At 39.6% G+C, this 13,902-nt stretch overlaps 1 protein-coding gene across 9 annotated transcripts in view; it reads left to right on the forward strand.

Annotated features, from left to right (window-relative positions):
* POU2F1 (POU class 2 homeobox 1) overlaps nt 1-13,902 on the forward strand; it is a 101,553-nt gene that overhangs the window by 67,066 nt on the left and 20,585 nt on the right. For 2 of the 9 annotated variants that reach the window (XM_064727691.1, XM_064727655.1), the window contains exons 4-7: nt 2,508-2,561; nt 4,198-4,353; nt 5,976-6,155; nt 12,247-12,373. In XM_064727691.1, coding sequence (XP_064583761.1) covers nt 2,508-2,561; nt 4,198-4,353; nt 5,976-6,155; nt 12,247-12,373 — 517 coding nt within the window. The remainder of the gene's footprint in view (nt 1-2,507; nt 2,562-4,197; nt 4,354-5,975; nt 6,156-12,246; nt 12,374-13,902) is intronic. The other 7 variants (XM_064727700.1, XM_064727663.1, XM_064727709.1 and 4 more) reach the window with 5 other exon arrangements.

Raw genomic sequence — 13,902 nt, forward strand, 5'->3', positions numbered from 1 at the left:
ACCACATTGAAAGGTAAGAAAAAATTTAACATTTTTAGGAAAGGATTGTATTGGCCCAATGGCTGCCAAGGTTCCAAAACTGTCACTTGCCTAGTTAAAAATACTCTTACAGATGAACTACAAGGAAAGTTGATTGTACTTACTAAGCATAGATGCCTTGTGAGGTTTTCTTTTTTTGCAAAAAAGTTATTTCGGTGACCTGTTTGTCAGATGATATTCAGACTTCTAATACTATCCCTCTGTTCTGCTGCTGCTGTGTTTAGGGAATCAAAGCTGAACTTCAGATGCAGGCTGAAGCAAAATGGGGCATCCCTAGGTGAAAAGAAGTATAAGGGGCATTTTTTTGTAGTTTTTTTATCTGTTCGCACTTGATGTATGAAAACAAATGTCCTAATTTCTTTCCCTTCCTCTGCACCAAGTTAAACTTTAAAATACTGTACCTAATTGGATGACCTTGAATGTTTGAGGTCTGAGGTTGCACAGTTATTGTGGTATAATTGAAGTACTGAAGCTTTTATGCCCTCTTTTAAGAGCTCTGAACTGCCGTTTTATTGTATGGAACATTCCACACGTCTTGTCACATAATTGCAATTTTCCTAGCAGATTGGTTTATATAGGACTAAGGGAGTGCCACTGTTTGAATTTGCTGAACCAATAGGCTGTTGTAGGCTGCCTTTATGTGGAGAGAAGCTGACTAGTTTTTATGGCTTGCCAGTGTGTGTTTAACATGGAGACAGATACAGCTGTTCTGCAGAATTCTGTGTGTTTGTTTTAGACTTCGTTTTGTTCCATAGATTGACCCAGGACAGTAATTGAGTTTTGCACGGTGCTTTATCCTGCTTTGGAAATTTATTTATTTAAACAGTCGTCAGGATCTTTATAACTTCATGTTTGATAAAGTGTGATTCATTTCTTGAAACTGGTTCAAAGGAAAATCTCAGGTATTCTTTTATTCACCTGCAGGTGTGTGGAAATCTATTGTCAATCTGTCCTCTGGTAGTGAGGCTGCTGTTAGTGGGGTGTTATTCAACCTTAACACACAGTGCTTTGCTCTAGACTAATGCAAAATACTGGGCTGTAGGCAGCATTCAGCATTTCTAATTTGGAAATGTTGGCTGTGTGGTGAAAGGGATGTCCAAATTGCATTCACAGAGATTTTCAGCAATGTGCTGGCTGTACCTGAGCAATCAATATGTATTTGTAGTCTTTTATGTGGTGTTTGTGTAATTTTAAAGTATTATTTTGAGTATATAGTTTGGATGTCAGGGTGCTATTATTTAGGCTATTCTCTGCTGTTAATCCATGGTAAAAGCACAGATTACATGGACTGTGTCAAACTGTATTTTGCTTCTGATGAGGAGGGGCTTTGCTGGGACTGTTTGCTTTGATGTAGATCATGCTTAGTATGTCCAGTACCTTCATCTAAAGCAGTAGGAAATATTTCCAAGGTGACTCTTCCAAGGTTGCCTGTTCAAAATATTCAGTTATTAATTTCATGTACTGCAGTTTTTCCTGTGCCTGAAAATATGTGGACTTTTCTGTGTGGGGAGCATATAGAGGTCCTCCATCTAGAGGCAAGAGTGCTACATTTTGCTTTGCTTTATTGTATCCTTACATGTCACCTGGTTTTCAAATGAGCAGCGGTTTTCAAACATGTCCAGAGATGGAATTCTCTGCAGGCTGTTACTCTGACCTTTGAAAGTGTTGGTAATTAATTACAGAACATTCCTTCTTCATAACTAGGGGTGCTGGTAGAAACTAGGCGAGACTGATTCAAATGGGTTTCAGTAAATGAAAAGATAGCATTTTTTGTACATTTTCCTCATTAGAGATAAAAAGCACTCCAAAAATCTCACTTTCTGAATCATCCATTTTTCCTTGCTGCTCACCCACAAGACCACCTTTGGGCCTGTTAATAACAAACATCAAATTCAAGTTTTAAGTGTACCTGAATCAATACAGCCTTTGTAAAGTGTCTCCGGTGCTCTGTGTTGAGATGTTTTTTTCAGTGGCTGAGGGCTGCAAATACTTGAACGGGTTAATTTTAGGGAGTGTGGTCGTGCTCTGGGTTCTGTGCTGGGCACGTGCTTGCTCATGTCAGAAAGCTGGTGAGAGCAGTGGTGGGGTGAGACCCGTTCTGAAATGGGAGTAGGATGTCAATGAGTGGAGCTTAATGCCCTGCCCTGGAGCCTGGATTTTTCCAGCAGGAATAGGACTAGTTGGCATGTCCAGTTCAATATGCTCTGTTTCAACTCCATCCATAATATCTACATCCTTAGGCAGGGATACCTTCAGTAAGAGGTAGATAAACAGCATCGTGAAAGAGTCTTACACATCTGTTTCAGCCTGGAGTATAACCCCTGTTCCACTGATTCAAGTCTTAGAGGGTCATGCTCTGTTATAGGGGGAGTTTTTTTGGAATGTGGGTGGGGAGATTGTTTTTTTTTTACATTATTAGTTTTCTGTGGATTCTACATTATTTCATTTCCATTTTTGCACTGTTGTAGGTCCAGCTCGCTGGAACAAGTTTACAGGCTGCTGCTCAGTCCTTAAATGTACAGGTAAAGACAGTTACCTTCTGCTGCTCATCCTTCTCTCATCCCAAACAGCATCAGTAGAGATAGTTCTTAACCTGTGATACATTACTCAGTTTTTTTCAGTCTGACTAGTTTGGCAAGTGATAGGTATGCAGGAATAACATTTCTACAACTGTAAATCAGGTTCAGGATTCGTAAGCATTCAGGCTCTGGAGTTGTTTACAACTTGGAGTAACCATAACTTTATGCTGAATTTTAGTTAGTGTGGTATCATGCAAACCTTAAAACTCCAGGAATATTTCTTGTTCTTCTGCTTATTAACTTGCTTTAAACATGTAGTGAGTATTACTTAGCAATCTGTCCTTACTTCTGGTAACTGTATATAGGAATACAAGGTAGCATTAACTGTATAAATATGGCTAGTTCAGACTGCTTGTGTAAATAACACACAGCGACTTCCAAGAGTAATTGTTGTTTAATAATGTACGTGAGACAGCAAAGCTTTCAAACTTTGCTATGCTGCTGAACACTTCAGTTTATCTGTTAACATTCTACTTCCACTCTGTACTATATTAAGGGGCAAGGGATGCAGTTTTATTGAAAACTGGTTTCAGTATTGCATGTTATTAAAGAATGTAGGTAGTGCATTACATGAAATGCAATAGAATGTGGACCCACTTATACATAATAACAATTTGGAAAGAAGAGGAGGTATAGTGACCTTCCTTTCTAAGAGGAAGGAGGCAGAAAATTGCCTTGGTTGCCATGGTAAACTTCCATCCCTGAGAGAGATGTTGGCAAACAGGCTGTATCTCCAGTGCAGAATGTTTACAGTCCTGTGCTGTAATTATCGCTCAATGACTGGCAGAATTAATCAGAGCCTTTATGTTAATTAGCCCGCTCTGCAGTCCCCAAAACAGGTGGTGGAAAATATGCAAATCTATGCAGAATTGTAATGTTCTGCATAACCAGTTTTAATTATCATAAAACTCTCTCCCCCTCTTCATGCACTTGAATTTCCTCCCTCATGTCTTCACAATTTCTTCTTTTTAAAAGAAACAAACAACCAAACCACAAAAATAAATCAAAATAAACTTGAATCTTTTAAAATAAAGCAGTATTCAATTAAATAAATGCATTGAGTATTTAAAAGCACTGTATATATTATATATCTTGCTGTAGGTAAAGAAACCTGTGAGGATTTTTGAAAAAAGGATCTGTACAAGCCAACAGTATGATGACTTAGAGGTACAGGATGGAGACAGAGAAAATGGAAACACAATCTCCTTTCCCTCGTTCCATTGTTCAGGATTTTAGGCAATGAATAATTTTAACAACCTTCCCTTTCTTCATGGCGAAAGGTAGCGTCAGCTTCAGTTGCACGGTGTAAAATGAAGTGAGACCTGAAAATAATGTCAGAGAGTTCCAGGAGACCAGAGAGCCTCTTTGTTTTCTTTAAGCTGCATTACCTACAGACGTGTCTCAGCAATCGTAGCTGAGATGGTGGGCACACAGAGCCATTGCTTAAACACACTCTTAAAATAAACCCAAGGGCTTTTCGTATGCAGATGAAAGATTTTTATTGTGCAGTGTTGAGATAGCAGCGTCATACATTAACATCTGTTTTACACTATAAAGAGTTGTATTTTTTTTTGACTAGTCTAAATCTAATGAAGAATCTGGGGACTCTCAGCAGCCAAGCCAGCCTTCCCAGCAGCCTTCAGTGCAGGCGGCCATACCCCAGACCCAGCTCATGCTGGCCGGAGGACAGATCACCGGGGTAAGAGTTACCCAGGGATGCTGCAGTCCCACACAGGTATCATTGAGGGCATTGCTACTGCCTTTAATTCACTATGAACTTCAGTGCAAGGGGCAACGGGAAATATTTGGCTACAAAAATAAGGAGACTGGAATATTTGGGGTTGGTCGCTCAGTATTTGCTTCTGAACATTAACAACAAAGAATTCTTTCTCTCTGTTCTCAATATCCCTTCTGACCCTGCAATGAAATTAAAACCTGTTGTTTTACAACAGTTACAAATAAGACAGTCACTGATGTCATAAAGGCAATTTTTTTTTCAAGATTAAAATGAGGCATGGGAGACCAAGACTGAATCTTATAGCTGAGTGAAGAAGAAAAATTATGGGAATTGTTAATTTTTCCTCTTCTCTAACACATTTCTTTTTAAGTAACTCTATTAGTACTTTCCTTAAGCCTGTTGAACCCTTTTGTTCTAACCTAATGATTTTGAGGGGGTTTTAATTACAGCACTTTGGGAGCAAATATGGGATAAATGTTGTTTTAGACTTTCTGGTGTTTCTGAATTGTTGTAAAGGCTTTCAGTCATTTCAAAAAAGAGCAAGTTTTGTGAATGGGCTGGCTAAAGAATTTGCTTCCCCATAATCAGCTTTGCAGTATAAGAGTTTGTGTGTTAATAAGCTTAGGGCAATTGCTCTGACAATATATTTATGATTTCAAGTGTTAGGTTAGATCATCCCTGCACTTGCATGAAATGACTTCTTAATCTCAGGCTCAATTGTTAAATCTTCTCCTATGTTACTATGTAAATAAACATCCTATTTAGTTTTCAGTTTAGCATTGAAAGTTTTAAAAGTGAGACTGTTTCAATGTGTTGTTAAAACCTGGCATATTTTATTATTTTTTGTATTCTCAGAAAATACTGGTTTGTTTTAATTCATGATTGTCTGCTGTAGTGAAACATTCAAAACTCCAGGCCTATGCAGATACGGGTTGTAGTAAATATGGGCATCAAGATTCATTTACATGTAAAGGAGAGACTGCTGCCACCTGTTCCACAGAGATAATGTGTGCTTGGGAAAGGGAAGGGATGTAAAGTTGCCAACTCTATTCTATTAAAAAAAAAAAAAAGGCAGATGGGGAGACTTGGAGAGAAACAAATGGAGCTCATGTTCTTTACTTATATCTTAGGGCATAATGGAAATGATGGAATATGGCAGGGATTCATGCTAATGTGAAGCAGCTGGGGCGTTATCAGTTTGTTCAGTAGCCATAGCCAGCGTTCCTGCTTCACATTCATCTGGCTAATCACTTGCTGTTCTGGGTGTAAATTTCCTTTCAAATCCTGGCAATACCGATTCTTTTCTTTTGCTTGCTACTTAATTGCTTTTTCCCTGAAACTCCTGGTAGAGTTGTGAGGAAAACTTCGGAGCAGAGTTAGGTTCTGTAGGTTCCAGTAAGCGCAAATGTTGGTGGTGGTGCAGTTTGGTTTGTGTCAGGCCTGTGGTAGGTTGGTTCCCACACTGTGTTGAGTAGCCAGCTGTCCTTCATTAAGGCCAGAGCCAGTGGAATAGCCCTAGGATTGCCTGGTTAACATAAGTAGTACTGAGCTATCTAATGACTTTGTAGCTGAAGTGGCTCTTCCCATTATTAATGGCTGTGTTTTCTAATTGTTTATAGCTCACGTTGACGCCAGCCCAGCAACAGTTATTGCTCCAACAGGCGCAGGCCCAGTTGCTGGCGGCTGCAGTGCAGCACTCAGCCAGCCAGCAGCACAGCGCTGCTGGTGCCACCATCTCGGCCTCTGCTGCGACGCCGATGACGCAGATCCCTCTATCTCAGCCAATACAGATTGCACAGGTGAGCCTTGAGGCTTGAGAGGGTGGAAAACAAAGGAGGTTTTGGACTGATTGCACCATTCGAATGAAATCTGTTGTTCCTCGCTCAGTGAGTTGCTAGAGTCCTCGAGTGTTGGTAGTCTTTCCTTGTGCATTGTTGGATGGTGAGGTTGGAGTTTGATAGTCTTAGCGAGGAATGTGTGCCAGCTGCTCCTCATTTCCACTGGGCTTCTGGGTTTGTACCAGAGTCTGAGTGGATGCTGTGTTTGCTGAATTTTCCTCCTTGTAGTTAGCATGAGGAAGGAGAAAAAAGGGTATGGAAAGCTGCCCTGTTGCTTTCTGATACAAGGCTGGCGACCTGGTTTCAAGGAACAGCATGGCGACCCAAACTCTCCAGGGTCGCTCGGGCCTATGAAACACACAGACACCAATGTGGTGGACGGTCAAAAGGCTTTTATTATCTCTTCTCGTGGGGTTTTATAATCTAGGGGTTTTCTACATCATAAGGGGTCTGTCTTTACTATCTATGGTTAGTAAGGGGTGGAAAGTTACTGGCATCTGGTTTAGGGGGCTGCATTCTTATGTTAATTTTCTTATCTAAGGGGACAGGGGCCCTGCCTTCCCATAACATCGCAAAATCTTCCGAACACCTGACCCTATCTACCACAGCCCACAGAAGTTGCACTTGTTGAGACCTGCATGGATGAGAAGTGATGCCTGTGTATCAAAAGGATGCTTGTCAGACCTAAATGGTGCTTGTTAGAAGCAAAATGATGGAGCTGAAGAATGGCAGTTTGACTTGACCCGTTTGTGTGCTATTTTGGCTTGGTGTTTAATGCTGCAGGTTCCATGACCAAGAACGGGCACTCCTGTGTGTCTGGAGAGAAACTTGGACAATGAGTCTGGTGTTGGAGTCTCTCCAGTCTCATGATCTGGTACTAAAGACTTGTCAGTTCTGAAGAACTGCTCTCTGTGGATGTTCTGCTTACTAGAAGCAGGAAGGGACCTCCTGGGTCTTCCAGGGCTGGCTTAATTCAGTGTGGAGATTGCAGTGGCACTAACTCTGTACTTGAGTACTGTGAGCAGGGGAATGTCTTGCTGATGCTGAGGTCCATCTTTCCATAGATTAAAGCTCTTGGTACACAATAATAGTTTTCTTAGTCTAGCTGTGCAAAGTGTGTGGGGTATATAATCTTCTAAGTTGCTGCTTCATAGACTGACCAAGTTCTTTAAGACTTGTCTGATGCTTTCTGTTCAGGCTATTTTTTCTTGCATTCAGCTGGGATGAAGTGTCCAAAAAGTGGACATAAGGTCTGATTAAGGACAAGAATGGAAATGTTACAATTGTCTGTGAAGTCCGGTGGTGAAATGTTCAGTCCTTTACTGTGCTGGTCCACTAGCTGAATAACAGCAGCCTGGCTGTGCTATCAGGTTTCTGTTAGTTGAAGTGACAAACTTTTGTGGTGTTGGTCTAGAAGTTCTGACCTCTGTGGCTGTCCTTGGAGAGGCCAGAGTGGTGCCATCCTGTTTTTAAAAAGCAAGTGCTGATATTGCTGTGTTGGTGAGATTCCTCCCACTAAAGCTCTTGTTGCACTGAGGGAAGTCACATCACCAAGTAATATCTTTTTTAGCTAAGGAATCCACTTGACTGGCATGATGTAGAGATGACTGAAGGATGTAGCATTCAAGGAAACTTGTAATTCTCAAGATCCTATCTCAATTTTGTTTCTTCCTACTTCCTACTATCTGTAGGCGATAGTACACACAGATTTCAAGAGGATGGGCAATGTCCTTGTCAAGGAAGTTGTTGGTTATAGCTTCTGACATCTTCCATGCACCTGCCACAGAGTTCCCACTTGATGGGATGTGAGTCTTTTAACATATATGTATGTAAGCAATCCACAGGCGTGCCTCTCCTCTTCCAGATGTGCAGCTTAGGACAGCAAGGTCTGCTTCACTGAAGTCTGGTGGGCTAAAATTTCCTCTTAACAAAATCTGTACCTTGAACTGTCTGGCCTTAGGTTTGTCAAACAGGCCACCAAAGCAGTGGATACCAGTGTGATGTGTGTGTGAGATGTTTCTAATCCTGCTCTCCTACCTCAGTGCAAAGCTCTGAAAATGTGTGAAGCATTTACAATTACTAGTTTTGTACTGGCTTTTTCTCCAGAACTTAGAAAATCTTCAGAGAAGTGTTTGAGAGGAGTTGAAAATATCAGGCATGTGCTGTCAAATAAGAGTTTCTGAAGGCAGCATTGTCTGATTTGTGCACAGAGTGAGCTAAAGGCTCTCTGAAAAATAGTGTGTGATCTTGTAGTTGCCATGTGCAGAACAAATTAAAGTTGTACTTGTTTTCTGACGTTTCTAATTACTTAAATGTTTGACTTTACAATTAATGTCTTTTAGGATAAGTTATTTTGATACATAAATGAGCTTGCTTGAATCTTGTTAACTGCTCCTCATGATGAAAGAGCAGGGCATAAATTGTGCAGGTGTTGGATATAATTTGAGGTACTTATGAAAAACATCTACCATCTAGGTTCATGGGTAGATAGCACCATGCTTTTTGATCTGTCTTGGCAAGGATTTGTAAGCAGTGCTCAGCTTTGTTTGTGTTGCTATTGTAAATATATAGCTGATTATACAAATAGCTGAATGTTTGTTTTAATTGATGGTTTTTGAATAATTGATTAACTGGCAGGTCTCTGCAGCAGGGGGATTACCATATTTATTTTAATTAACTAATTGCAAAAGCATTACTTCTTTAATGTGCACTGCAGTTCACGTAAGGTATCTGCTGCAGCAGCCTGGTGAGGAGCTTGTGCTGCTCCTGCAATGACACTAAACAGTTTTGTTTCAACTTTTGGGGTTTTTTATAGACTTCCTTGTTTTCAGCATCTAGGCTCTGTATTTATATGAGGTAAATCTCAAAATGGGTCAGATGCTTAAGTTTGTGCTGAAGCTGTAATTGGAAATAATGGTATTGAATTTAGAAATTTAGATTTTTTTTTTAAACAAAAAATCTTCCTCACAGCAAGACATAGCACTTGACAGATTATTCTGCTGAGGTAGGATTTGGATTGTTTTGATCTTTCTAAATTGCTAGGCAGCACCAGAAGACATGCATGTCTCCCTGAAAGTCTTTCCATCTCTTTCTATGTGCTTGTGCTAGCATACAGATTTTAACACTGAGGAAAAAAAAAATCAGTATAGGAAAACAGTGTCAGGTTTGTTTGTGTGTTTGCTATTGGGAGATTTATTGTAATGGTATAATTAACTGAATAAAAAAACTTTCCCAAGGTGGAAATAAAGTTGAATTTCAAATGCATTTGAGAGGCTGGTAGGGCTACTTAGGAGTGATTAGCCTTGGAGGTATCATTTTCATTTTGCGTTGCAGAATTATATTTCTGTATTTAAACAAGACTTAGCCAACATACCATTTACCAAGGCAGATGCACAGAATAAGATTGCTTATATCAGTTCTCCCTGAGGCCTCAATTTAAAAACAGTTTTCTCATATTAAAGTGTAAGAGCCTGATGATAAGAGCTGTCATGTCTTGGCTGGGTAGCCAGTGTTATGAATACCATAGTCTTAAACAAAAAGCTCTCCTCTTCCTTTGATCTTACAGATACACTGCCACTGTTTCTTTGTATTCTTTCTTGCATGTAACTCCATCTCCTGTGGGGGTGCTTCAAATCATCTGAGATCTCCTTGGTCATCTGGGGTGATTTCATTTCTTTGCTTTTGATTGGGAGAGGTCCTTAACCTGTCTGTTTTTCCAATGATACTTTTTTCTTCCACGGTGTCTTCCCAACTCTTCCTTTTGTGTTTATGTTTTTTTTTCTTTTATATACCTGTATTTTCATCCTGCAGCCTCTCTTCATTTCCTTTTCTTCTGCCCAGTGTTCACAACCTGAGTCAGCTTGCCCAGCTCTTCACATTTCTGTTTTCAACTCTGCATCCAGTCCTTACATCCATTCCAGTATGAGCCCCCTCTGAGCTGGAGGGTCAGCACAATCTGCAACCAGCTGAGCATTGAAAATCACTGAATAAATGAGTGGAGATCTGTGTTGTGTTGAGCTCAGGGAGTAAGAGGTTTTGGTAGCAGTTCTGACCCATGTGATGTTAAGATATGAAGTCATAAGAAACATGGAGTTCCAGGATAGAACTGAAGTAATTATTGCTCTCTTCCAAGAGGGAATTTTGCCTTGATTTCTTTGGAATAGTTGCATTATTTCTGAAATTTTCTGAAAGCAAACAATACTATTGACTTTAAAACCACTTTTTTTGGTCATGAACACTTTTTACAATTTTAGCATTCTCTTATAAAATGGAAGTTTCCATTTCTTAAAGAGCATTGCTTTATCAATCCATCTGGTGTCTGTCTACCATATTATTACACTGCATGCTTTTGACTTAACAGGGCTAAGTAGCCCCAGTGATTGATGACCAGTGTCTGTGTAATGCAGCTTAAGTAGTCGTTTTCTTATAAAGCCTGTCTATGATCTCATAAATCAGTGGACTCCCTATTTTTTCCCTCCCTAGTCTTCCTTTCTGACATTCCCCACCCCTCATCTCCAGAAGGAGATTGTTGCAACTTCCAAGTTACAGTTTGAACAGATTGAAAATAATGCATTGTGTAAGAAAGAATTTCTCTTTGTCAGTCTGTCTTGACTGCTCATCTCCAAATGCACTGCTGGCAGTGAATGTCCTGTCCCATCCTCTGGCTGAGCAGGCTGTGGGAGTGCTCAGTAACCTGCTCAGCCCAAGGAGCAGCTTAAGGAGCAGCTCTTTGTTCCTCTGGTTCACTGAACTCAGGTGTGTTTGGGGCTGTGGGAGATGAGCAGCTCCAAGCAGCCACACAGGCACTGCTGAACATTTCTCTGCAAGCAGGGACCTGAGTGCCTTCCCTGAAACAGCTTTGGGGGAGTCTGCTTGGTTTGCTTTGTGTAATGGGAGGTTGCAAGTGTGGGAAGTATTTCATTCAGGCTTTTTTCCACCTGTTTGGTGAGGATTTTGAAATAGATTCTTCCTGGAAGGATGGAAAAAATCCAATAAGTGTTGTTTAGATCGTTTTCATGGATTACCACTGTTATGTTGGCTGACTTCACAGTGTGTTTTTTAAATTTCAGTTGCTCTTGTTATTGTGTTGTTTGGAGATGAAAAGAAAAAGGCTGTTTAGGGGGGAACGATTTTTAAGCAGTTTTCTATGTTTTCATTCTCCAGATAAATGTCAGGTTGAAGTATTTTTCTTGAAAACCTCAGTTTCTCAGAGACTAACATTTTACATTGAGACCTGTCATTTAGAATTATAGAAAATTAATTAATAAATATAGAAAATTAATAGAAGTAGTGTTCTTCAATAATGCAGTGTTTTGTATTATTCCTTTTAACCTTTCATTATAGCCATATCTATTAAGCTTATTGTAATTTGTTTCAGAACAAATGGAATATATTTACTAATTGAGTTAGCTACTTTCTGAAATTTGAACCAAACAACCAGAGTGCAAACAAGGAATCTTTAATATTTTGCTTCCTTGTTGTTGATTCGAATGGTAATTGCAGACTGTTGTTACCAAAAAAAAAAAAAAAAAAAAAAAAAGCTCCCAGCTAATATGCTTGATTTGTAGCAGGGTTCCATGCTCAAAAAATAAGTTTGAGAGATCTTTGTGTTGATAAGTTTAATGGATTTGAAAACTCCTGCATTTGTGGAGGAAGGAAGATTGATTTGTTTGTTTGTGTTTTGTTTTTAAAGCAGAACAGTTCTGGATATACTTTGCTGGGTTATTTAGTAAATAACTTTGGTTTTATGAATGAAAGTGGAATTCAAATTGCCATTTTAAAGGATGTTCAGTAGCAGGACTTCTGCTGTGTTTTACATCTACTTTTTTCTCTAAATGTTGGAGTATAGCTGGCTGATAGGAAATCTTATATTGGGAATTATTGCTGACTTACATGTCTAACACACAGCTCTTTCTTTTCTTTCTTTTTTTTTTTCCTTTTTCTTTTTACTTTTTTCTTTTTTTGTCTCCTCTCTTTTTTTTTTTTCTTTTTTTTTTTCTCCTGGTTTTTTTTGGTCTTCTTTTTTTTTTTTTCCCCTTCCCGTTTCCTTAAGGATTTGCAGCACTTGCAGCAGCTTCAGCAGCAGAATCTCAACCTGCAACAATTTGTGTTGGTGCATCCAACAACCAACTTGCAGCCAGCACAGTTCATCATCTCACAAACGCCGCAGGGGCAGCAGGGTAAGTGCTCCTTGCCACAAAAGCAAACCATACACAGCATTTTTTAGGGGAAAAAGTGAAACTCACGTGGTTCATACCAGTGCCCAGCCTGCTCCCAGCCAGCTTTTTCCCCCTGGGTTTATATCCTGAGTATGAGACTGGGTGGTGTGGAATATCTTTGTGCAGTTTGGGTCAGCTGTCATGGCTCTGTACCCTCCCAGTCTGCTTGCTGGTGAGAAGCTGAAAATTCGTCCTTGACTCTAAATACTGCTTGGCAATAACTAAAACATCAGTGTGTTATCAACATTGTTCCCATCCAAAATCCAAATCACAGCACTGTACCAGCTGTTAAGAAAATTAACTCTATCTCGGTCAAAGGCAGGACAGACTGGGAAAAGATTACAAAATCAAAAGTCCTTGTGGGAGTCTGGAAAAGTGCTAAGCCTAAAGAGCAAACAATAAATTTTGTCTAAACTGAACTAATAATTAACACCTTGGGAAAAGAGCTAGAATGCTGGATTTGTGTAACAGCTCTTATAATAATATTTTGGCAATGCACTGGGTATGACTTGCATGCCAAAGACAAGGCAGTGGTAGGTGGTGCTGTGCCAGAGCAGTGAAGTTGTTGTACAGTAGCTTTGTTCTGAGGACTGATGTGTTCAGGCTGCAATGCATCACAGTGCTGATTGCACCCCATTTGTTGATGCCCACAGAAAACTGCATTTAGCCATGGCTTCTTATGCTGATATACTCCAATGGCCTTTTTTCCCCCCTTTCTCTTCTACATGAACTCTACTCAGTTGTTCAGGTCTGGTAATCCAAAGATTCTTGCTCAGAAGGCAAATCCTGTTATGCTTGAAGAGTCCTGCAGAGCCTGGCTGTCCTATAAAGCAGCTCTTTGCACCTCATTTTTTCCTGTTCTTTTCAATTTTTTCATGCATCATTCCTTCTTACATACTATGACTTGGATAGAACTGGCTTTCCATTACACTGAAGGGCTCTTACTGTCTGAATGCTCTCACATTTGAATAAAGGGTTAGTCAAAATTACCTTCCTTTTAATAGGACTTGATTTAGGAGAGATTTTATACCAGCACTGGAAGAAAATGGCTGAAAGGCTATTCTTGAGAGCATTTAGTGATGGACTGCTTTCTTAAAATGAAGCAGAACTTGTAAACTTAACATACTCTACTAGAAGAAATCAAAGCACTAAAATTTACTTCAATAATTCTTCAAAATAGGTGCTTGGGGTTTTCTTTTTAATATATTTTTTTAAGAAAACAGCAAGCACAAAAGCATTGTTTTGAAAAACTCGTTGGTATTGTTGTCTGCCTACATTTTGAGATAAATTCTTGTGATTTTATAAAATACCTTTGAAGATGCTTTACAGAAAGGAAAACTAAGAGAAGCACATTGCATTCATTCCCCAAAATGAGTTGTTTGAATTACAGAAGGGAAGACTTTCTTGTTTGCTTAAAATCTTCTGAAGTAGAATAAGTACTAAATGAGATTTTCACAGCACCTTTTCCAGAGGCCATCTCTGAAAAATCA

Source organism: Zonotrichia leucophrys, chromosome 1 (assembly GCF_028769735.1).
Source record: "Zonotrichia leucophrys gambelii isolate GWCS_2022_RI chromosome 1, RI_Zleu_2.0, whole genome shotgun sequence".
Lineage (NCBI taxonomy): Eukaryota > Metazoa > Chordata > Aves > Passeriformes > Passerellidae > Zonotrichia > Zonotrichia leucophrys.